This window comes from Nannospalax galili, unplaced genomic scaffold (genome assembly GCF_000622305.1).
Source record: "Nannospalax galili isolate Female #2095 unplaced genomic scaffold, S.galili_v1.0 scaffold976, whole genome shotgun sequence".
Classification (NCBI taxonomy): Eukaryota; Metazoa; Chordata; class Mammalia; order Rodentia; family Spalacidae; genus Nannospalax; species Nannospalax galili.
In genome coordinates this window covers 1,965,859-1,988,687 of record NW_008339381.1, presented here as the reverse complement: position 1 = coordinate 1,988,687, position 22,829 = coordinate 1,965,859, and the positions used below count along the sequence as shown (strand labels likewise).

Genomic DNA, 22,829 nt, shown 5'->3' with positions numbered 1-22,829 from the left:
TTTTCCAATTCTGTGAAAAATGTCATGGGGATTTTGATTGGCGTTGCATTGAATCTATATATGACTCTTGGTAGGATGTTCATTTTCACAATATTAATTCTTCCAATCCATGAGCATGGGAGGTCCTTCCATCTTCTGATGTCTTCCTCAATTTCTTTCTTTAAAGAGTTAAAGTTTTCCTTGTAGAGCTCTTTAATGTTTTTGGTCAGGTTTATTCCAAGGTATTTTATTTTTTTTGTGGCTATTATGAATGACAGGGTTTCCCTGTGCTCTTTCTCTGACTGCTTGTCATTGATATATAGAAAGGCTATAGACTTTTGTAGGTTAATTTTGTAACCTGCCACTTTACTGAATGTGTTAATAATTTCTAGGAGTTTGTGCGTGGAATTTTTGGCGTCCCTTAGATATATTATCATATCATCTGCAAAAAGGGATAATTTGAGCTCTTCTTTTCCTATTGTTGAAACTTATTTTATAATGTGAACTGGTACAATCCTGAAGGAAAGTCTAATTACCATGAGTATGCATTCATTAAACAGCATTAGACTTCACAGAGCAGGACATAATAAGAAATAGCCCAGCCATCAATTTTTGTTGGATATCTGTTATATGCTACAAATAAGAAAACTACTGTCTTATAAATCTATAGTCAGTAATTATAAGTAAAATATGAACAAACAGATAATCCTCACCTCATGAGCAAAATGGGTTTTCTTTTGGAAATACACTAAAGTTAAATATAAGATTTCCATTAATATTGTTTAACATGTTCATAATTGTAAATATCAAAACTCTGTCCAAAAGCATTTGATAAAATTCAGTTTCTTTCTGAAAATTTTAAATCTCTTTTAATACAATGAAATAAACATGAATACTTGACTCAAGATTCATATGTCACTTACTGGCCTTGTCTAGCTACCTAACTTTTAATATAGTTGCATGTTCCCAGGTTAACCTGCTCATCACAGGATTCAGAGTATAAAATTTCCTGCTTTACTGAAATGCTTGAACTTGTTAAGACACTCACTACAGTTTGTTAGGGTGGTTGCGATTCTAGACTGTTCTCTTTGTGTTTCTGGTTTAGTGCTTAATGAGAGCCGACAAACCCCTGATGTTCACTTCTGTTTTCCAATATGTGCGTACACACATGCGCACTGTTATATGCCTACGTGCATGGAAAATTGGGGATAATGTTTATTAATCCTATTTATAGTCATGACGTTCTTTGTGCGCAAGGGTAAAACCATAAAACAGTTGCAGATATCTGAAGGTGAAGCCTTTGTATTTTCTGATCTTACTAGAAGAAAGCAGACACTTGTGAGACTGGAATGGTGGCTGTTCAGTGTTGTGCTTGCTAAAGCAGAGCATCGTTGATAGGTGGGTGCTTAAACGTTCCCTAGGCCCTCTGCAAAGACTGTCAATTATAAAATACAGTTCTACATATTTGAGTCCAGAAACCAAAGTAGTGGTATCTTGTGGAGGCCACAAGTGATCATGTAGAGGAAAACACTGTTCAGATTCAGCTCTGTCCTAGCTGGGTCACCTGAGTTTTCACAGTTTTCACAGTTCACGGCCTTGTTTCCTTACAAGATTGCTTTGGGAGGTTACTTTAGGTGAAGTTGCTTTGGAAAACATTGTATTATATAAATTTATGCCTTCTGATATGTTTAGTTATAATTGTTTAGCATTTTTCTCTTCCTTAGTCTATGCGTGTTTTTATTTTTGTCCCTCTCAAATGTTCGTTCCTTAGGGCATTACACTGGAAGAGTTTGACAAATTATCTTTCGATATGATTTTAATGAGCCCTCCATGTCAGCCGTTTACAAGGTATGAATAATAAAGATTTTTCTGTTAAGGAAGAGTACATTTGGGCTGAAGGCCTACCTTGGTGGTAGAAGGTTGCCTAGCGTGCATAAGACCCTGAGTTCAAACTTTGGTGGCACACACTAACCCCCAAATAAAGAAGAGAGGGGAAGAGTGAAGGGAGGGAGGGAAGAAAGGAGGGAGGGCGGGCTTCAGAAGACTGTGAGCTGCATTTTCCTAGCTGTAAATATTTTATAGATAGATCCTTTCATTTATCATACTTATAATTCAGCATTAATCATACGCAATTATAGGCAGAAGGGCAAAAAAATTTGATTAAGAGTAAATGCATAAGACTATAAGTGTGTGTGTATATATATATATGTATGGAATGTATATATACATAGTTTAAGATACAAATTCTTTTGTTTCAAATTAACTTAATTCCTTTAGACTGTTGAGCTGTTGAGCATTCAGAAATTTATGAAAGTGAATTCCATAATAAAAATTTCAGTTGTAATAACTAAATTTGAAAGCTAGTTTAGCGTATATTTGCACACTGTATTTCTCACAATTGGTATACTAATAATTTTGATTTTTTTCATAGCCACATTATAATTTATCATTTAAAAATTATGTAGTTAGGTATTTAACTGTGTGTCTCATTTATATTTGACATTAAATCTTGACTAATTTATTTTTACTTACATATTTTGATACCTAATAAAATAAGTTATTTAAATTTTTAAAATTTATTATTTTTATGTGTATGAGTGTATGCATGTCTGTAAGTGCACCCCTGTTGTGCAGTACCCGTGGAGACCAGAAGAGGACATCAGATCCCTTGAAACTGGAGTTACAGATGGTTGTTAGCTGCTATGTGGGTGCTGAGAACCAAACCTGAGTACTCTGAAAGCAGCCAGTGCTCTTAACTGCTGAGCCATTTCTCTAGCCTCTAAAATAAGTTATTTTAAATAGCAATAATAATAGAGTCTTACATATAATATATAATTTCATTTCACAAGCATATGGGGTAGGCATTGTTCCCATCATTTATAGGTGAGAAACTGAGGCATAGAAAGATTAACTTTTACATACCTGTACAGTTAGACAATGTTAGAGCAAGGATCTGTTAATCACTTTATATATTTTTTTATTAATATGTATGATTTTAAGTGGAGAGTTATATGTAATAAATATTCTGGTTCAAGTAAATGTTCTTATGCTGAATTTTAACAGCTTTGAACTGGAGGAAGCTTACTTCCCCTAGGATATTGTATCCATGTATCTTATATTATCTTGAAGCTGTAGTCTTGTTTGTAGGTAGCTGTCCTAGTTTGTTCTTCATTGCTGTGAAAAAATACTCTGAGCAATACCAACTTGGGGAGGAAAGGGTTTATTTTCTTACATCTCCCAGGTCACAGTTCATCAGGGAGCCCAAGGTAGGAACTCAGGGCAGGAACCTGGAGGCAGGAGCTGGAGCACAGGCCATGGAGGAATGCTGCTTACTGGCTTGCTCCCCTGGCCCCTGCTCAGCCTGCTTTCTTATGCAACACAGGCCCACCTGCCCAGGGGTGGCACCACCCACAGTGGGCTGGGCCCTCCCACATCACTCATCAAGAAGATGCCCTTCAGACATGGCCACAGGCCAGTCCAATAGAGGCAATTTCCCGATTGAGGCTCCCTCAACGCAGGTGTGTCAAGTTGACACTAAAGCTATCCAGCACAGTAGCTTATAGTCTGACAGGAACAGCTGACAAGTTAATGTTACGTAAACTGTTACGTTCAGTACTACCCTGAGAACACAGAGTAGAAAATGACTCCCTTCATGCTGAGAGAGGGGAACTCTTTCAGAGGTGGTATCTGAATTGTGTCCAAAAGCAGATTAGGAGTTTATCAGAGAAGGCCAAGGACATTCCTTAGGAAGGTGGCTTTAAGCAGTTGCAAGAGTATGGCCTCGTTTGTACAGTTCCAGGATATACAGAACAGTTTTCAGCCATGGCACAGTATGCATTATGTATACTGCGGTGGCCCAGCTAAAACCCTCACTGTGCATTAGCCCAACTCCAGCTGCTGATGGCAGCACAAAGTGATTCTATAGTTGTCTGTAGAACTCTGAGCAGAGGGGGCATACATGAAAACTGGAAGATTTCTGAGGAATCTTTTAAGTTCTGTTTAATCCCCAGCTGAGCCTCAGGTCCACTGACAGATTTGGTTCTGGTGTTAGGTATGAGAAAACTGACGGAGACCGCATAGCATAAGACCATGAAGCTACTAGGCACCAAGGTTTTAAACCCTGATCCTCTTCCTGTTATCCAGGCCCAATAGTCTTCCTTCTACTTGAACCTTGATCATGCTGTGAATCTTATTTGTGAGGTTTGTTTGCTAGCCTAAATAGTGCCTGTGAACATAACTGGTGCTGACCCTCATTTACCTAACTTGCAATTCCTGGTTACAGAGTAAAGATCAAGGGTCTATTTACACTGGATAAGATTATCTCAGCATTATATACTGTTTAGTCTGCTTAAATGATAGTCGTCACCAATGTCATCTGCTCCAGGTTGCTAGCAACTCAACCAGTGCTCTCTCTCTCTCTCTCTCTCTCTCTCTCTCTCTCTCTCTCTCTGATAAGGACCAGCTTATTTTAGTTCTCTCAGTCTTGACTTTTAAAAAAATGTTTTGATATCTTTATATAAAATTCTTTGGGCTGGAGAGATGGCTCAGCAGTCAAGAACACTGACTGTTCTTGCATAAGACCCAGGTTCGAATCCCAGCACCCACATGGCAGCTAACAACTATCCGTAACTCCAGTCCCAGGGGATCCTACAGCCTCTTCTGTCCTCCGTGGGCATTGCACAACATGGGTGCACTTACCTACATACAGGTGTAACACTCATACACATAAAATAATAATAAAGAAAATATTTAAAAATTCTTAATGAACTTTTTTTGTGGTTTCTTTGCTCTTTTAGAATTGGTCTGCAGGGGGATATGACTGATCCAAGGACAAATAGCTTCTTGTATATTCTAGATATTCTCCCAAGGTAAACATTTAGATTCTTGTAGAGTTGCCTTAAATTTAAAGCTGGGTGTCTGAAGGAATGTAGTGTTTGCCATGTTATAGAGATTAGCAGTTGGACACATGCAGCCTTCACATGTCGTTCATGGCATTTATTGTCATTTGTCACAACTCATAGAATAGCTGTAAATGTTTCTCAAGTCCATGCTGCCTCCATAGTCGGTGACCAAAGTTTACAGCCTCCGGGCTGTTGCTCTGCTCTAGCAGTCCTGCAGGTGATATGCTGGTGAATGCCATTCCCCCATTACCGTAGCGAATGGCAGCCCTGTGAGTTGTGCAGTGCAGAAGCCCTGTGAGAACCACACTTTGAGATGTGGTCCAGCAGAAATGAACATTTCAAGTGTGAACTTTATTGAGTGATGTCTATGGGAAAAAATGAATAAAATATGAGTTATCGCCATCATATAAACTTCTTTTATAGAATTCAGAAATTACTTAACCCCATATTTCCTACAGACAGTGATTCTTTTTTTACTTCTTTATATTGAAATATTTGTAATTCTGGTTTTTTTTTTAGATTACAAAAATTACCCAAGTATATTCTTTTAGAAAATGTTAAAGGTTTTGAAGTATCTTCTACAAGGTAAAAAAAAAATGTATTTATCTTGCATACATCTTAGACATATATGCTGACATTTTATATTCTGTGTATTTTATTTACTGTTATTGATTTTTACTAAGAATGTAAAATATTACAGAGTTTTGGTCTAATTCTCATTTTGTTTTTCCAAAATGAATATTGAATGGGAATGAATTTCTCAATTTTAGTATTTCTAAGTAGAAAAGTTTTCATTCAGAGCAGTCCTGTTGGTGGGCATTCCCCGTCCCACAGTTAGGTGGGAAAAGTAGCCCAGCGTCTTGTTTCTGTCAGACAGTAGCCCAGGAGGGGAGAAGGCCTCCACAGCAGTGTTCCCATCCCATACTCTACTGTGAAGCTGTGGTTTTATTCTCCAAAGCAAATTCATTAACCATTTAGACTCTTATCAGCTTGGGCAAATTATCTGGCAGCTTTATATACTTATATGAGAGAATCCTCTCTATCTTTTTATTAAATTGTAATTTCTCAAGTACTGGGCTTGGTAATAACTAGACTTGTCTCTAAACAGCTTGAGCGCACTTGCAGTTTTTACTTGTGATGAAATGTTATGTGCATGTCATAGAAAATGCCACTTCTGGGGCTGGAGAGATGGCTCAGCGGTTAAGAACACTGGCTGTTCTTGCAGAACACGCAGGTTCGAATCCCAGGATCCACATGGCAGCTAACAACTGTCCGTAACTCCAGTCCCAGGGGATCTGACAGTCTCTTCTGTTCTCTGCGGGCATTGCACAACATGGATGCACTTACCTACATGCAGGGAATACCCGCATACACATAAAATAGAAAAAAAAAAACGAACGCCACTTCCAAGTAAGCGTGATGGCTTTTCTTTCGTCTGTTTTTCATTTCAGAGGCCTGCTGATACAGACAATAGAAAATTGCGGCTTTCAGTATCAAGAGTTTCTATTATCTCCTACCTCTGTAGGTACCATAATTATAAACTCTTATATAGATGATCATTTAAAAAGGCTTTCCCCCCACTAGGATTTGATGTAATAAACAAATAGATCTTTAATAATATTTTACATAGGTCTTGAAGTTAACTCAGACATAGATCTTACTTTCTGAAGAACGTGGTGCATGCTTATTGATTTGTTTGTACATAAAATGATTTGATTAAACCTCATGCATTTTCATCTGGAAAATAAATGATAATATGTTTTGAAAATATGTCAAGTTTGGCATGTCTAAATTAGGAGTTTTATGTTTAGTCATGCTTCAAAGTAATCCAAAATTGAAAGCAAAGTGGGCATATTATTTTGTAATTCCTTTTTGTGGCATGACATTAAATTGCAAGCATTGATTTTATTTCATGAATAAGAAATCAGAGTCATTAGGTATCATATTTGAAGATTTGACTTTTATAAATGTTGGTTTTAGTTTCTTATCCCCGTTAGCCATATCATGTAGTTCTTTGCCCAGACATGAAAAGAAAATTCATTTTAAAAATTAGATATATAAGCTGTGAGAATTGCCAGTACAGCTGATCTCCTTAAGTTTATTTCATACTTATTGCTGCTTTGAAAAAATATAGTAAATCTTCCTTTTTTAAAGCAGAAGTGCTAGTAGCCAAGAGTAGCTGTATTTGAATTTCATTTTTACAATTACTATATTAGCAATAGCGAATGCTACATGCTTGTATTTCATTTCTTCTTGTGAAAAGTGACTCATAGACCCATGATTTATTAGGTATAATCCTCATTCAAATGAAGGCACAGAGAAGTAATTTAACTGGTTTAGAATTTGATATTATGAAGTCTTCCAGAAATCAGTATCAGCATTCACTCTGGCAGAAGCTGGGGGCCTATCTGTGAGTCTTTATGCTAAGTGCTAACCTTGGCACAGATCTCTCTTACCTCATGTGGTAATTGCCCCTTGGTTTTCCATGCAGCTCGGCATTCCAAATTCAAGGCTGCGGTATTTCCTCCTTGCGAAGCTCCAGTCAGAGCCTTTGCCTTTTCGGGTCCCTGGCCAGGTATTGTGACTGTTGCAGTTTACTTGTGAGTGAATCTCAGTCTGCCAATTTCTTTTCAATAACTACTTGGGGCTTATGTGCCTATAGTATCTGAAATATAGGCCTTCCCTAAATCCATCTCCAGGCCTTTCCTGAAGTCACTTTTCACTGATTTAAGCTTAATAAGACCAAAACTTGCCACCTGGGCATGGTGGAGCGGGCCTTTAATCCCAGCCCTTGGGAGGCAAAGGCAGGTGGATCTCTGCGAGACTGAGGCCGGCCTTGTCTGCATAGTGACTTCCAGGTGGGCTTGGATCAAGGAGACCCTGTCAAAACAAACAAAACAAAACCAAAGCTTTTTTCTCTTTGTAAGAAAAAAAGATTAAAAATTGCCATTAGCATTGTTATCCCTGTTTCCACCATAATTTCCCTTTGACCACTGACTTTTTGCTTTTGTCATTTTCTCTTCCCAGGTAAAGTCATTGATTAGTTCTGATAAAATACAATATGCTGTCTTTAAAATGGCTTGATTAGGGCTGGAGAGATGGCTCCTTGATCACGAGCAAAGGAGCCAAGTTTAGGGTCCAGCACTAAAGTCAGGCAGCTCAAGGCTGCCTATAACTCAGGACATCCAGCACCCTCAGCTGGCACTTGTGGACACTTGTACTCATGCATATGCACACATAGCATGCACCTAAACACATGACTAAATATACAATTAAAGTCTTTTTAAATGTTTTGACTATTTAAACATTTATTATATTTTCTCTAAGGTCAACATTATTTAGCTCAGTGGACTAAGATGTTGTAATGATTAAAATGGTCTAGAATAAAATGGTCAGTAGCTATGTGCAATTTTGTGTGCTTTGATTAAAAAATGTGGGAAGATAACAGAGTTTCAGTGGGTCAAAGAAGCTCTGTATAACCATCACTAGTGACTGCTCAAAAGCCAAGCCTACTAACGAGAACCAGATACATCATTTGAATTGCCTATAGTATGTTTTCCTTTCCATAGTGGATAGTTCCAAAAATAACAGAAGATTATACTAACAAACAATTATTAAAAATGTTTGAAACCTTTTTTGTTTGTAAAAGATTGAGTTTTGCAAAACCCATTTTTCCCCCCCTATGGGACTCATGAGTGGGTATAACCTTTCACAGGGAAAAGCACCTTTTAAAATGTATTTATTTTTGAGATGGAAATTTTCCTTATTGAAATTTTTATTGAATTTTTGCAATTTTTATACAATATAGTTTGACGGTATTTAGATCCCCTCCCCTATCCACACCTTCCCCCACTGCACCCCCTCCCAATTTAATATGCTCTCATAAAATATGGCCTATAAAGCCAATTTGTGTCCCAATGTCTTTCATTGTAAGACATCCCTCTCCTGGAAGCTACCAATTGCCAAAAGTTCCTTAGGTTGGGTTGGGATTTCTTATCCACTTGCCAGTATCTATGCCGGAATTTTATCTAAGCTTGCGTATGTGCATGCTGTTACCATTGCTGTGAGTTCATATGAATAAATTACCAGCTGTCTGGAAGACTGTTTTCTTGTGGTCATCCACCTCATTTACCTCCTCTTCTGCAATGATCCCTAAACCTTGGGAGGCAGAGGTTTGAAGTAGGTCTCCTATTCAGGGATGAACACTCTGTGGCCTCTTGTTCTCTGCACAGTGGCCAATTGTGGGTTTCTGTGTTAATCGCCATCTGCTGCATGAGGAAATTTCTCTGGTGAAAGTTGAGAGATACATTCATCCTAAGTGTAGAGGTTGCTTTGAAGATGTGTCACGTAGGGTTAAGCATCTCATAGACATTTATTCTCTGCATTTGACCAGTTGTGTAACTCTGTAATTGCATCAGTCTGTTGCAAAACTAAGCTTCCTTGATGAGGGGTGAAAGGTATGAGGATGCATATTTAGAATAAAGTAAGAAATTGCATTGATATACAGATGTGGTAAAAGTAGATTTTTCTCTAGGATCTATGACCTCTCCAACCATGTGTATTTAACAATGTTTATAGTACCACATATGAACTCCCTCCCATTGAGTGGCTCTTAATTCCAATTAGACAGTTGTTAATTATCCCAAGATAAAGGCGGCACTGCACCAATAGGAGTAGTTTGCTGGGCCAGTCAGTGTTATTAGACTTTACAGCTGGGTAGGACCATGGATTGTTTGTCTCCCTCGGCAGCTTGTATATTGTCCTCTGATACCATGAGAGCTGGTCTTCAGGGAGGTTTCAGGTCAGTTCCAGCTTGATTGCTCCCAAGTCCTGTGTTTAAAGTGTGACCTGTCTCCAGCAATAGGGACCTTCAAGTTCTGGGAGACAATCAAGGGCTATGGCAATAGCCTGTGGTATTTTGGGAGTCTCTTGGACTACCCTGACCAATAACTTGAAATGAGGTTTCTCTTACCTGGCATTGTGTTTCTGTTATACAGCCTTCAGCTATACACATGCACTTGTATATTCATTGTATGTGTATTTTTCAGTAGGATTTTGAACTATTTTCCTCTGGTAAGTAGTGCTTAGGTAGTTTGAAAAATTGTTATTTATTTTTAGTTACTTAATAATTTTTTGGTCTTTTTGTGAGACAGGCCTAGAACTCATTATGTAGACCAGCCGAATCTCACAGAGACCCACCTGCCTCTGCCTCCTGGGTGCTGGGATTAAAAGTGTGCACCACCATGCCTGGCTGATTTTTTTTTTTTTTTTTTTTGTAGTCCTGGCTGGTCCTGGCTGGGTTGGAATTCATTATGTAGGCCTGAGAGTTAAAGCCGCCTTCCTGATTTACAGCCATCCTCCTGACTCTGCCTTCCTAGAGTTGCATGACAGGAAGTTACTAGCTTTCTTGTAGACCATGAGGATGTTTTAGTATTTCCTTTTTCATCAACTTTGATTCCATACACATTTCTTAATGTTCATGTTGTTTTCGTAAATTCTTTTCCAACTATAGTGCTGTGTCTGTATTTAACATACTTCTAATTGTTTTGTGAGTTTTTTTATTAATAAATACAGCAACTAATAAATCTGTGAAATAAATCCTGTATACCCAATGTCAGTGTGGCTGAATGAATAATAACTTGATATTTTAATTCATTCAAATATAAGTAAGCCACAGTGTCTGACTTTAATCTCACCACTAAAAAGGCTGAACATTTCTGCATGTTCGGTTGATATTATTTATCTCTTCATTTTAATACAACTTTTGGCAATTTTTTAATTTAATTCCAGGTATTGATGGAGTTTCCTAAAATTGCATCTGAACATCCACAAAAATATGCGGTAGATGAAGAAAATAAAACTAAAGCAAGGCACATTGAACCAAGTATGTGCTGTGATAGCCACAGCACACAAAGTTCTAGAAAAGGTGCCGTCCTTTTTAAACTTGAAACTGCAGAAGAAATTGACAGGAAATGCAAACAGGACAGTGATCTCTCTCTGCGGATGCTGAAGGATTTTCTCGAAGCTGACACTGACTTGAATCAGTACTTTCTACCACCAAAGTCATTGCTGCGATATGCTCTTTTACTGGATATTGTGAAGCCCACTTCCAGAAGGTCCACGTGCTTCACCAAAGGGTAAGTTTTAAAGGGATTCCCTCTGTGACACTGGAAATAACCAGGTTTGTGCAGCTGTCCTCCTAGTTCTTATTCAAAGAGCGTTTTATGAAATATTTCTGCTGGAATAATTTTTTTTCCTGACTGTCTGCTTCATGTGCCCTCAGAATAGGAGTGAAAACTCTGGCAAAATGTTCTGTGCCCCGCTCACAGAAGTGCTCTAAGACAAAGCCACAGGGCAGGTGACCTTTGTAGAGCTTAACTACTCACAGTAGGACACTGCTTCTGTAGCTTATGAATTATTCATTTCAGCATCTTTCTTTCTGTGGCACACAGCAAACCATACAGTTAGATCCATTCTCATGATCTATGTGTAAGAAAATTAAATTTTGAGCTGGGCATGGTGGCATACTCCTTTGATCCCAGAGCTTGGGCGGTAGAGGCAGGTGGATTTCTGTGAGTTCAAGGCCACCTGGTCTACATAGTGAGTTCCAGGTCTGCTGGAACTACTACAGGGAGACCCTGTCTCAAAAAGACCAAAAGAAAGAAAAAGAAAATTGATCTAAAGACATAAAATTATCTGGTTACAATTTGTAATTTACAATCTCTTCAGGCTTTGAATTTATAATACATTTTTATGGTTCAAAATTCAAAAAATACTAAGATTATGGAACTATCTACTGCATCTGTCTCTTGACATCTAGTGTCTTGATATCAGCCACTGACAGCCATGTATTGTGTAGCTGCTGAATATTTTGTTTGGATGTTGTTGCCATAGTGACATAAAGATCTTTATTATTTTCATGACACAAGAATATCATAATTTGTTTTACTGGTTACCTGTTATTGAACATTTACAGTTTTCTTTTGGGTTATTTCTTGACTTATGAAATATTTTGTCAATCTTTTTAAAACTTACAATAAAGGGGGAAATTAGGCCTTTTCAGAAAAAAGATGGTTAATGATCCTATCCGTATTTTGTGAATGTCCCCCAGCCTCATAGGCTAGGTAGTTGTATGATCTGACAGTTCAGTTTTTCACCTACTAGTTTACTATCTCAGAAAAAAGACAGTGTGCCCAATGCAGCCAGACAGACTCATCCGATTTTACACACTGCTCTGTGCCTCTAGGAGGAAGGGTTTACTACTTTGCATGACCTTAAAAAGAGTTCACTCGACTGTTGTCCATTATCAAGTCTAGTAGCTTCTGTTTTGGACTCATAAAATTAAGACATCAATTTTGTAATAAAAAAATCTTGAAATTCTTTTGGAAGAATTACAAAAGAATACTTACTCTAGAAGTCTCTTCTACTAAAGGTAATATGCATGCATGCACACATGTTTGAAATACCAATTTGAATTTTTTTTCTCATATAACTTTTCTAATTTACGTTTTAAATGATCTTCATTTTTTTTTTTTTAAGGAGAGAATACTCATCATAGAAGACCAGCTTGGCAGTAACAGTCATGAAATATGACTGCACTTTGCATTTCTAAAATTTTTTATACTTCTTACACAGTTTTATATATAATGGTCAAATCTTACACAAAGTGATGGTAAAAACATACCTGTTGTGAGCATGTCTTTGTGCATTAAGGAACAAGGATTTGGGAATCTGAGAAGAAATGATTATTTGAGCATTATGAAAAAAATAACAGTGACCTGTTTTCACCTTTATACTTGGTTTAACGTGGCAGGGAGGGTACTACTGAGAGCCCTGTGAACACAAAGTGAATACTTTCTACCGAGGAACATTGCAGATTTGACAGTTAATACAAAATCATGATACATCGTTTGGGTGTTCATACAACTCAGCTGCCACATTTAGTTTCTAAGAGGCTTAAATACAATATGTGCCTCACTTTTTAATTATGAAGCATATTTATATGATGCCAGTCAAGTGTTTCAGAAGACTATAAAAACATGCCATTCAAAAAATACTAAGTCACTCAAATATATTTTTAAAAAATATTCTTAAAAAGGGCTTGGGAGGTTGCTCAGTCACTAAAGTGATTGTGACAGGCACAAAGGCCTGAGTTAGATCCCCAGAATACATGTAAAATGAAGCCAGGCATGGGGGCTCACACATTTATAATCCCAGCTCAGGGGAGGCAGAGATGGGCGATCCCTGGACCTCACTGGCCAGCCAACCAAACCATCTATTTGAGTTTGAGACCAGTGAAAGATGCTGTCTCCAAAAAGAGTGGACTATGCCTGAGGCATGACACCTGAGGCTGTCCTCTGACCTCCACACATATGCATACACACATGCACCTGCATACCATGAACACAACACTCTAACATACATATACATATACACAAATATTTTTACTAAGTACTACTTAATATTTAATTTTTCAGTTATGGAAGCTACATAGAAGGGACGGGCTCTGTGTTACAGACTGCAGAGGATGTGCAGGTACCATGTATGTTCTAAACATTTAAATAGTAACACTTTTAATGTTAAATTTATAATTTAAGATGTTGAACTGAGAATGAGTGTGTTATTTATGTGGATATTTGTCATGCTGTTTCTCTGCTGTGAAATAGCTCTTTCACTGCAGATTCTCTTGTTAGCCTTATGAAATTGACTTTGTTGGCTGACCTAAGTTCCTTTTTCTTTCACTAAATTTTTTAAATATTTCATTTATTATTTTTATTTTACATGTATGAGTTTATTGCCTACATTTATGTAGGTACAATACCTGTGGAGGTCAGAAGATGATAGCAGATCCCCTAGAACCAGAGTTATGGACGGTTCTTGGTTGCTATGTGGATGCTGGGAACCAAACTTGGGTTCTCTGCAAGAGCAATCAATGCTCTTAACCACTGAGCCATCTTGCCAGCCCCATCTTTCACTAAATTTTTAAATAATTTTCTAACTTATAATTTCATTTATTGCTTATGACTTAATTATAAAGGTTCAAAAGTGATGGACTGAAAGACCTCCTGAGCTCCCAGTGGGGCCCCTTCTCTTTTACAGTGTGTTGTTGTTATTGCATCAGTTATGGAGCTGTCCCACAGAGATGTTTTGTTTATCCATTTTGTTTCACGTGGCATAGAAGACTACACAACTGTTGTTTTCAACTGTCCCACCCTGGAAATCTTAATCTTAATAACTATGTTTTCAGTTATTTTGAAATTTTTTTTAACAGCTTGAGGACATCTACAAATCTCTTATTGATTTGCCACCAGAAGAAAAGATAGCAAAATTGTCCACGCTTAAGCTGCGATATTTCACGCCTAAAGAAATTGCAAATCTCCAGGGATTTCCTCCAGCGTTCGGTATGTGGACCCACATAGATCTCAGTTTTCATTCATTAAAGCCTTCGGTGTGTCTTTAGGGACTGCTATGTGTATTTTATGAATGAATCCATGCCAAGACTGGTGGGTTCATAAATCTTCCTTCCTTCTGATGGTGTCTCCTGGGGCGTTTTACTGCCTTTTTTCACTTCTGCCATGCCTTACTCCATCCCTCCTGATCCAGTTTTTCATCTCCCTTAGCTCCAGCAGTGGGTGAGAGTTTGCTCAGGCAGAGGGCAAACTGGTGAGCCCTTACCTGTCTGATAGAATCATTCCCTCTTTACTTACATTTTTGTTTCCATAGCTCTGACCCTGGAAGCTCCATTTTAGATCTTGTGAGAAAATGTCTTTGATTGGCTCTGTCTTTAAAGATTGAACCTAGGACTTCAAGGATGCTACCCTGAGCTTCATTCCTGGCCCCTTTTGTATTCATTTTTGGTTTGAGACAAGTCTCTGTATTGACCAGCCTAGTCATAAGCTTGCTCTGTAGCTCAGGTAGGCCTGAACTCACATCCTCCTGCCTCAGCCCTGAGTCGCTGAAATTGCAGGTTATACCACCAGGTCCAGCATGACTCAGTTGGCTTTTTCCAGTGAAGAAGCTAAAAAAAGTAGTTCAGTTGATCAGTTGTGGGGAAGGGTTTATATTTGTATTTTGTTTTGTTTTTCTTCTTCCACAATGATAAATTCTTAGGAGTTTTTTTGTTTTTTTTCTTTCCCTGTAAAGTTTAGTTCAATGGGAAAAAAGAGTTTAAGGTTTCCAAAGGAAAACAAAGGAGCACTCAAGAGCACGGAAGCCAGAACTGGCAAAAGATAAAGGTCTGCAGCAGGACAGCTTCGCAAACAAAAGATAGAGTAGAAAACAGGCAAAGTCCCATCTCCACAGGCAGTGCAGGAAATCCAGGGATGATCAGCATGGGGCGTGGACACTGCACTTGCCTGCTTAGAGTGGCCTCAGCCCTCCCAAATCCCACTGACCCCAAGGCCATACATTCTTAAGCCAGGAGTCTCTGTGTGTCCATACCAGATTAAATGGGCAAAGGGAAAAGTAGACCTCCTAGGATGCTTCCAGGGTGAAGGAGGGAATGTGCTTTTGAGAACTCAGATTGGAAATTTGAGTGTAAAAGAACAAAACTTTGATAAACCCCAAACTGTTGTAATATTAATATAGTGCTATTTGTGAAGTAAATAATGGGTGGAAGTGATCATGTTTCAGACTTTAAATAATAGCTTTACAGATGAGGGCTTGGAACACCATTCTTTGTATACTGAGAACAAGCTGGCAGAGCTCTCTAGACATTTGCTTCTTTAGCACAGTCAGCAGTCAGGGTTATTTTCTACTCCCCCATTTAAAACAACTTTTCAGGGGCCTGGAGAGCTGGCTTAGCAGTTAAGAGCACTGACTGCTTTTGCAGAGAACCCTGGTTCGATTCCCAACACCCGCATGGCAGCTATGAACCATCCTTAACTCCAGTTCCAGGAGAATCCGAAGCCCTCTTCTGACCTCTGAGGCGTTGCACAACACAGATTCACTCCCATACATGCAGGCAATACACTTGCACACATAAAATAAAAATAATAAATAAAATATTTAAAAAAAAAAAACTTTTTTCTCCTGTTTCTTTTTGCTGATCTCATTCAGTCCTGGATGTTTTGGGGAGTGTTACTGAAGAAAGGCACAGGCTTTCTTTGTCTTATTTTGTGTCTGAAAGTGAGTGAGAACATCACTGAATAAGGAGCTGAAGACTGGCCTATATCCTGATTCCATCTGCTTTCCCAGTTTCTAGTCTTTGCTGCTTTTGGACAATCAGGCATAGTCTACATTCTACTTAAGAAAGAAAAATGATTGATTATTTGATAAAAATGAATTCCTGAGTCTCAGTACACAACTTATTTAACTCAGAGTTGTAGACACTGGGGTAACATTGAACCATTGTAAGGAGTGCGGAGAGAGGCCGGAGTAAGACGGAGTTAGAATCTTTCTTTATTCCACCTTAACTTCACGCTGCCTTCGTGTAGTTGTTTGTGCAATGTAGATGATTATGATTATAGCATAATTTATCTGCTTTATGAGCTATTGTGGCAGTTACATGAGTTGGTAAATTTAAATGCTTATATAATATCCAAGACAGTACAAAATTTGTATTAGCTTTAGTTTTTAAATTATAGACATAGATAATTTTATTGTGTTTTGTGTGTGTGTGTGTGTGTGTGGGTGTATACATGTTCCAGGGCTTACATGTCAAGATCAGAGGGTACCTTGCAGGACTTGGTTCTCTCCTTCCATTGTGTTGGTCTCCAGAGTTCAAACTTGGGTCCTCAAGCTTGGTGGCAAGCTTACCTGCTGAACCACCTTGCTGGACCATACAAATAGATATTTTTTACTTTGATAAACTTAATAAATATTTTTCTGGGGTAAAATAGAATTTTTGAAGTTCTCCAAATATATGTATAAAATACATACAAAAAGAGCTTTCTAAATTGCTGAATGTTCTTTTAAAATGTGTGATATATTTGTATAGACAAGTGTGTCCTGATGTTACCACAGAAAATGACACAACTGTCCTTTACGTATTTCCAGTATTATTAGCTGTGGCACAAAAATGGACATTTCTTTGAGGGATTTGTCCCCTGGTGATGATGGATTCACGTTGATCCTTTGTACATTTTGTTTTCTGACTGGCAAGTTGCTTCATGTGACTGGCAGCCTTAGAGGAGAAGGACACCAGCCTTTGCTGGGTGAAAGATACTGTCCTGACCGTGTCGATTCTGTGTGTCTTTGTTTTGGAAGACTATTGTTATTTTAATATATCTATATTTTTAACTTTAAAAAAATTTTATTTTTTTTTATGTCGTATGCATGTATTGCCTGCATGTAGGTAAGTGCACCCGTGTCACGCAGTGCACACATTGGTCAGAAGAGGCTGTTGGATCCCCTAGGACTGGAGTTATGGACAGTTGTTAGCTGCCATGTGGGTGCTGGGATTCGAACCCAGGTCTTCTGAACACTGCACAACTAGTGTTCTTAAACTCTGAGCCATCTCTCCAGCCCCATATATCTATATTCTTTAAAGTCATCTTTCAACTTAAAAACATATAACTTCCCCCCAACTTAGTAAACACACACACACACACACACACACACACACACAATTTTTATAATTCTGTTTCTAGCTTTGTGGAGACATTAGCAGTCTTCAGTCTTTTGTCTTTCAAAAATTAGTATAGATTCTGAGAAATGTGTCTTAGGCAATTTCATCATGAGAACATCAGAGGAAATGCTTACACAAAGCAAGACAATTGCAGGGTCATATAGATTGCATAGACCCTCCAGTATCTGTGTGGTCCTTCATTTATACTGAATCATTGTTAAGCACATGATTGTGTTTATGGGTCACTATTGTGCTTTTACTAAAAGTTGTCTCTGATCTCTGGAATTAGGATTACAAGTGATCTCACTGTAAACACTACTCTGTTTCCAGGATTTCCTGAGAAGATAACAGTGAAGCAGAGGTACCGGCTGCTCGGAAACAGTCTCAACGTGCTGGTAGTGGCCAAGCTGATCAGAGTGCTGTGTGAATGACTGAGAGCGACACTGTGCTGTCCTTCACTTCTAGAAGGATTTCTAAATTCTGTTTTGAAGTAATGCTGATGAAATTCAGCTAAATTATTTTGGTAACTTTTTGGTAAATAATTGGGAATTTATCAGACACATGTCCATGTAAGTAAGATTCTATTGGGTTTTATGAGACAGGATTTCTCTGTAGCTCTAGCCCTGGAACTTGCTATGTAGACCAGGCTGGCCTCCCTCTCACAGATACCAGCCTGCCTCTGCCTCCAGAGTGCTGAGATTAAAGGTGTGACCACCACACCTGGCATTGTTTCTTAAACTTAATTTTATCTCATGAACATCAAATTACTGTTTTGCTGTATAGAGATGTATTTTTATGAAGCTTTTAAATATGTGTATGAAATGCCTTTATGCTACAAACACATTTAAGAATGAATTTTTATGTGTGTTTAAAAGTATGAAATTAATAACAATGATCCTTAGAAATTGTGTATTTCGTATACTCATTTAAAATTGGTTTATGTATCTTATTACTTTACATTTTTGTTAATTTCTCCTAGTTCAAAACTGATTCTAGTTCTAGCTTACTGAATTTTTTGCTTAATCCCAATTTTTCTTAGACAAAATGCATATATTTTAAATCAAATTATCATTATTCAACTTAGCCGTCTGAAAAAACATTAGAAAAACTCCTAAATTCTTTTATTTTTTATTTTATGTGTATGAGTATATTGCCTGCGTGTGTGTAAGTACACCTGTGTTGTGCAATGCCCAGGGAGGTCAGAAGAAGGCATCAAATTTCCCTGGAACTGGAGTTACTGTCATGTGGGTGCTGGGAATCGACCCTGGGTCCTCTGAAAGGGCAGTCAGTGCTCTTAATCACTGAGCCGTCTCTCCACCCCCCACCCAAAAGACTCCTAAATTCTTAATCATTTTATCAAGAAGACTTAGAAAGTGTAGATGTGTATTGTCTAATTACCTTTTTCTTTCATCTCAGTCCGAAGGACAACCGCACTGTCCTGTCCTTGTCTGCACGTGCTTCCCTTTAATTTGCTGGTGTCAGGGTTTGTCTCTGCCTTCTCGGCCTTTGGATTAATTTGAGCCTTTCCGCCTTGTTGATGGGAATATAAAGCAGTGCATCTGCAATGGAAGGCAGGGTACAGGCCCCTCAAAAAATTAAGCCCCAAATTACCGTACAGCCCAATAATTTCACTTCTGAATATGTGCTCTGAAACACTGAAAGCAAGGACTCACAGAGACAGACATCGGTATTCAGGACAGCACTGTTTACAGTGGTCCTAAGGTGGAAGCAACCAAGGTGACCAGGGCATCAACGATGAATGAACGAATCAGTGTGGTGATCCATGCTGGATATAGTCAGCCTTCAAAGGCACAAGCTATGACACGTCATGACCTGCATGAACCTCGGCACACTGTGCTAAGTGAAATAAGCCAGTTATGAAAGGATACCTACTGTGAATCAAGTTTATAGAGACAGTAAGTAGGGTGATGTTTCCCGTGTTGGGAGGAGAGGGAGTGGGAAGGCAGCGTTTGGGAAGATGGGAAAGTTTTGGAAGTGGGTGGTGGTGATGGCTGTGCATTGTGGATGTACCTAATGCCACTGAACTGCACACTCTGAAATGGCTGATTTTACATTATGTATATTTTTCTAAAATTAAAAAAGTAGCATTTTCAGACCTAGACCGATAGGGGTATAGAAAGCTCTAAGTCTCATAAATTACTGTACAATCTGAAGTAATTTTGGCATACTTTCATGTACCTTATCTTCACTGCTGAAAGATTCAATCAAATGGTTTATATTTAACCATAATCATACCATGATTGTAATTATGTTGTAATTATAGTGTCCAACACCCCATTGAACAATATTATAGCAAGTAAGTATTGCGTTACAGTACATCAACTGTGGGTACTTTTGAAAGATCTAGGAAGATATTTACTTAAAAACTGGGAAACAAAACATGGCTTTTTAAAAATTTTAAATTATTGGAAGAAGTATTCACAGACAAATAGTGATCCATGTGTCTGGGTGTGTGTGTACATAATACATAGACTGTGCATAATTAACTTGGAAGATGTCATTTTATTGAATGCAACATATTAGTAATGACTATGCATAAACTTTGCACTGAAGATTCATTTTTCTGATCTCTATGCTCATACATTTGTTTAGTATATTAGAAAATACAGCCTCGTCCTTTCAAGAGAATTGTATGTAATTAAATCTCTGCCATTCTTAACAGTAAAGTGATCTTTCATTTTCTTTTTTACCTCACCTAGTTTTAAAGAGCATGATTTATAATTCTAAGGTATTTATTACCTTACCTCATAATTTCAGTGTGCTTCAAAGATTCAGAACTAATGAATACAAACACATTAATGCAAACATCATGATTTATATTGGAAAGTAAGTTGGAAAATGAGATAAGTACTCATTGTAGGAGTGAGGGGGCACCATTTTCAGTGGAGGCAGTAAAATCAGGGACAGATGAGAAGGATGAGTTACCTTGTCCTTCCATTGACCTTCTCCAGAGGACCCTGCACATTGAATTCTGGTTATTAAATCACAACTGCACAGCAGACAGTGCCGTGTGCAAGGTGACAAAATCTCCCCAACTGCTAGCAAACTTCCTCTTATTTAACAGCTAAAGCCTTTTAAAGAAGCAAGCCCATGTTTGAAATTACAAATGATGAGGGGCTTACCTAGCACTTAAACTGTTACTTGAGATGATCTAACTTCTTTTCTTCTGACACAGAGTCTCATGTAGCTGGTAATGACCTAGAACTTGTGATCCTCCTGCCTCTACCTCCTGAGTGCTGGGATTCTCAGTGTGCTCCACCACACTTGGTTTATGTAGTGCTGCGGCTGGACCCAGGGCTTTGTGAATGCCAGGCAAACACTGCCAACTCAGCAGCATCCCAGATTGATTCAGCTTTTTTAAAGAGGTAAATTGATTTGGACTAAAAAGCTTTTCAGTTGTCCTAACAGCTGGTGCCCTGCTATGTAATGATGGGTGATATTGAGCCAGTGCAGGCAACTCAGTGTATAGTTAGGGGCCAGATTCTTTAATAGAAATCACTACCTCCCTTTGGTTTAAATCTCGACCTAGTTCAGATCAGCAGTGATTAGTTTGGAGACTTCAGAGGAGGGAGAAACGAAGCTAAGGACAAATGATGCTGGTTTGGTTCTATTAGCTTAGCAGTATAGGATGAAGAAACAACTGCATTTCAGGGGCTTAATGGATACAGAGTTTCTGTTTGGGAAGATGAACATGTTCTGGAAGTGGGTGGTGATGGTTATTGCACATCACACATTCTGCAGCTGAACTGTCTCCACCCACACTAAAGTCACTTTGGTTACTCTTTTGTTTTCACAACTTAATAATGTAGAATCAAGGAGTTTCCCCATAAACAAGATAAAACAACAAGGAGCCAATTTTAAGCTCACACAGAGTAGTGAAATGTACTTTCCTGAGTTGCTTATGTTGTTAAAGAGAAGTTTAACTTGAAATTGTATCTTAGTGACAGAGCATGAGCTAATGGAGTTTAACCCCCAGCAGGGGGGCGGGGGGGATAAGTTGCAGTTCACTGGGAACTATTTTAAACTGCTAGTTAATATACTGACTTACTACAGACTTTGCTTTGGACTTTGAGTGAGGGTCACACAGTCTCAGCAGTTTTTTCAAAGCTGTGATTGAGCTTGGTTTACGTTATTTTTAAAGACATAGCCTTTGGACCTCTGGACTAGTTAATCTTTCCCCATCAGCATTACTGTGTGCATACAATCATCATGTCAACCTGACCTGGGAAGAATCTCTGGCTGGCTTCACTCCTCACTCATTCCGCCATGGTGTCTAGGAATGCTGCAGGATCTCACAGGGAGTAACTGCTTATCTTACTGAAGTACAGAAAGCGTCTCCCACATTTTCAGTTTGATGTTGTAAGAGTCAACCTGCTGCACCATTTAGCCTTTTATTCTCTTTACTACTAAAATGCTGACATCTCCATTTTTCAGTATCTCCAGGAAAGAGGAGTAATGAGTCTGTTAAGCAGTCCACCCTCAGTGAGGAGTGTTCTTGTGCTTTCCTCACAGGGAGCTGTCCTTGAACACAGTTACCGAGCAGGTGGAACCTCGTCATTGGAACCTCCACAGAAGCCCCAGGGAAGAGTTCGGACAACATTGGGTAGTGTTTAAAGAGGACTTGATCCATATGTGCAGTAGATTTCAGCATCCCAGCCTGTTTATCAGAAAAACTCCATAGCAACTTTAGCAGATAACTTTTAGAAATACAGGAAAGTGACATAACATTTAAAATTTTAGAGATGTTCCAGTGTATGCGTCTTAATCAGAATGATTGTTCTCTGTTAAATATTTTGTTTCTCATTTCATTTATTCTAAATTGTAAAATGATGTAAAACATCTTTTACTAAATACTGAGAAATTAGCTACTTGGAAAATTAGAATGAATTCTAGTATTCTGATGTCCTGGGCAGTTGTGGAGTTATTTGGAAATAATCTGATCTTTTGAATATTGCTTGCATGATTTATTCATTACATCTAGTTTAGGACTAACTTTTTCCCTGTTGTTGAAGCAAGCCTTTTCTATGTGCTATCTACTATCCTCTGAGTCTGAGGACCCCCTCCTCCAGCCCATGAGAGAAGGGGCTCTTTTTTTTTCTTTTTTTTTTTTAATGTTTAATAACTACATGCTTAGAAGAAGCATTTCATTACAGCTTTAACATATTCAGTAACACTCTCCAGAGCAAGAGTACATCTCTTTCAACAAGTGGCTATAAATTTCTAGGTTCACAGTTGAATTAATACAGTTACACAATATTGAACTCAGTATAAGCCCTGTAAGACATTAAATTGAATGAGTTTTTAACCTTTAAAAAAGATCTCCATTTCATTTTAGAATATATTGTTCCTTGCAGAAAGAC

The 22,829-nt window shown here is 38.2% G+C and overlaps 1 protein-coding gene and 1 long non-coding RNA gene across 5 annotated transcripts in view; both read left to right on the top strand.

Annotated features, from left to right (window-relative positions):
• Positions 1-18,665, top strand: part of Trdmt1 (tRNA aspartic acid methyltransferase 1) — a 50,681-nt gene extending 32,016 nt beyond the window's left edge. For 2 of the 3 annotated variants that reach the window (XM_008833893.3, XM_029563958.1), the window contains exons 3-11: positions 1,751-1,827; positions 4,776-4,847; positions 5,400-5,465; positions 6,332-6,401; positions 7,372-7,455; positions 10,671-11,017; positions 13,358-13,415; positions 14,152-14,281; positions 17,779-18,665. In XM_008833893.3, the coding sequence (XP_008832115.1) occupies positions 1,751-1,827; positions 4,776-4,847; positions 5,400-5,465; positions 6,332-6,401; positions 7,372-7,455; positions 10,671-11,017; positions 13,358-13,415; positions 14,152-14,281; positions 17,779-17,879 (1,005 nt within the window). In that variant the 3' untranslated portion in view covers positions 17,880-18,665. Of the gene's footprint in view, positions 1-1,301; positions 1,378-1,750; positions 1,828-4,775; positions 4,848-5,399; positions 5,466-6,331; positions 6,402-7,371; positions 7,456-10,670; positions 11,018-13,357; positions 13,416-14,151; positions 14,282-17,778 lie in introns of all 3 variants that reach the window. The other variant, XM_029563959.1, reaches the window with a different exon arrangement.
• On the top strand, positions 18,666-22,647 carry LOC115070530. Of its 2 annotated transcripts, none has more exons than XR_003849679.1 (3): positions 18,666-19,364; positions 20,747-20,834; positions 21,982-22,647. It is a non-coding gene; the product is annotated as an uncharacterized LOC115070530 (long non-coding RNA). The 2 variants fall into 2 exon arrangements; XR_003849680.1 differs by having other exon boundaries at positions 20,645-20,834.
• Positions 22,648-22,829: the final 182 nt, after the last annotated feature.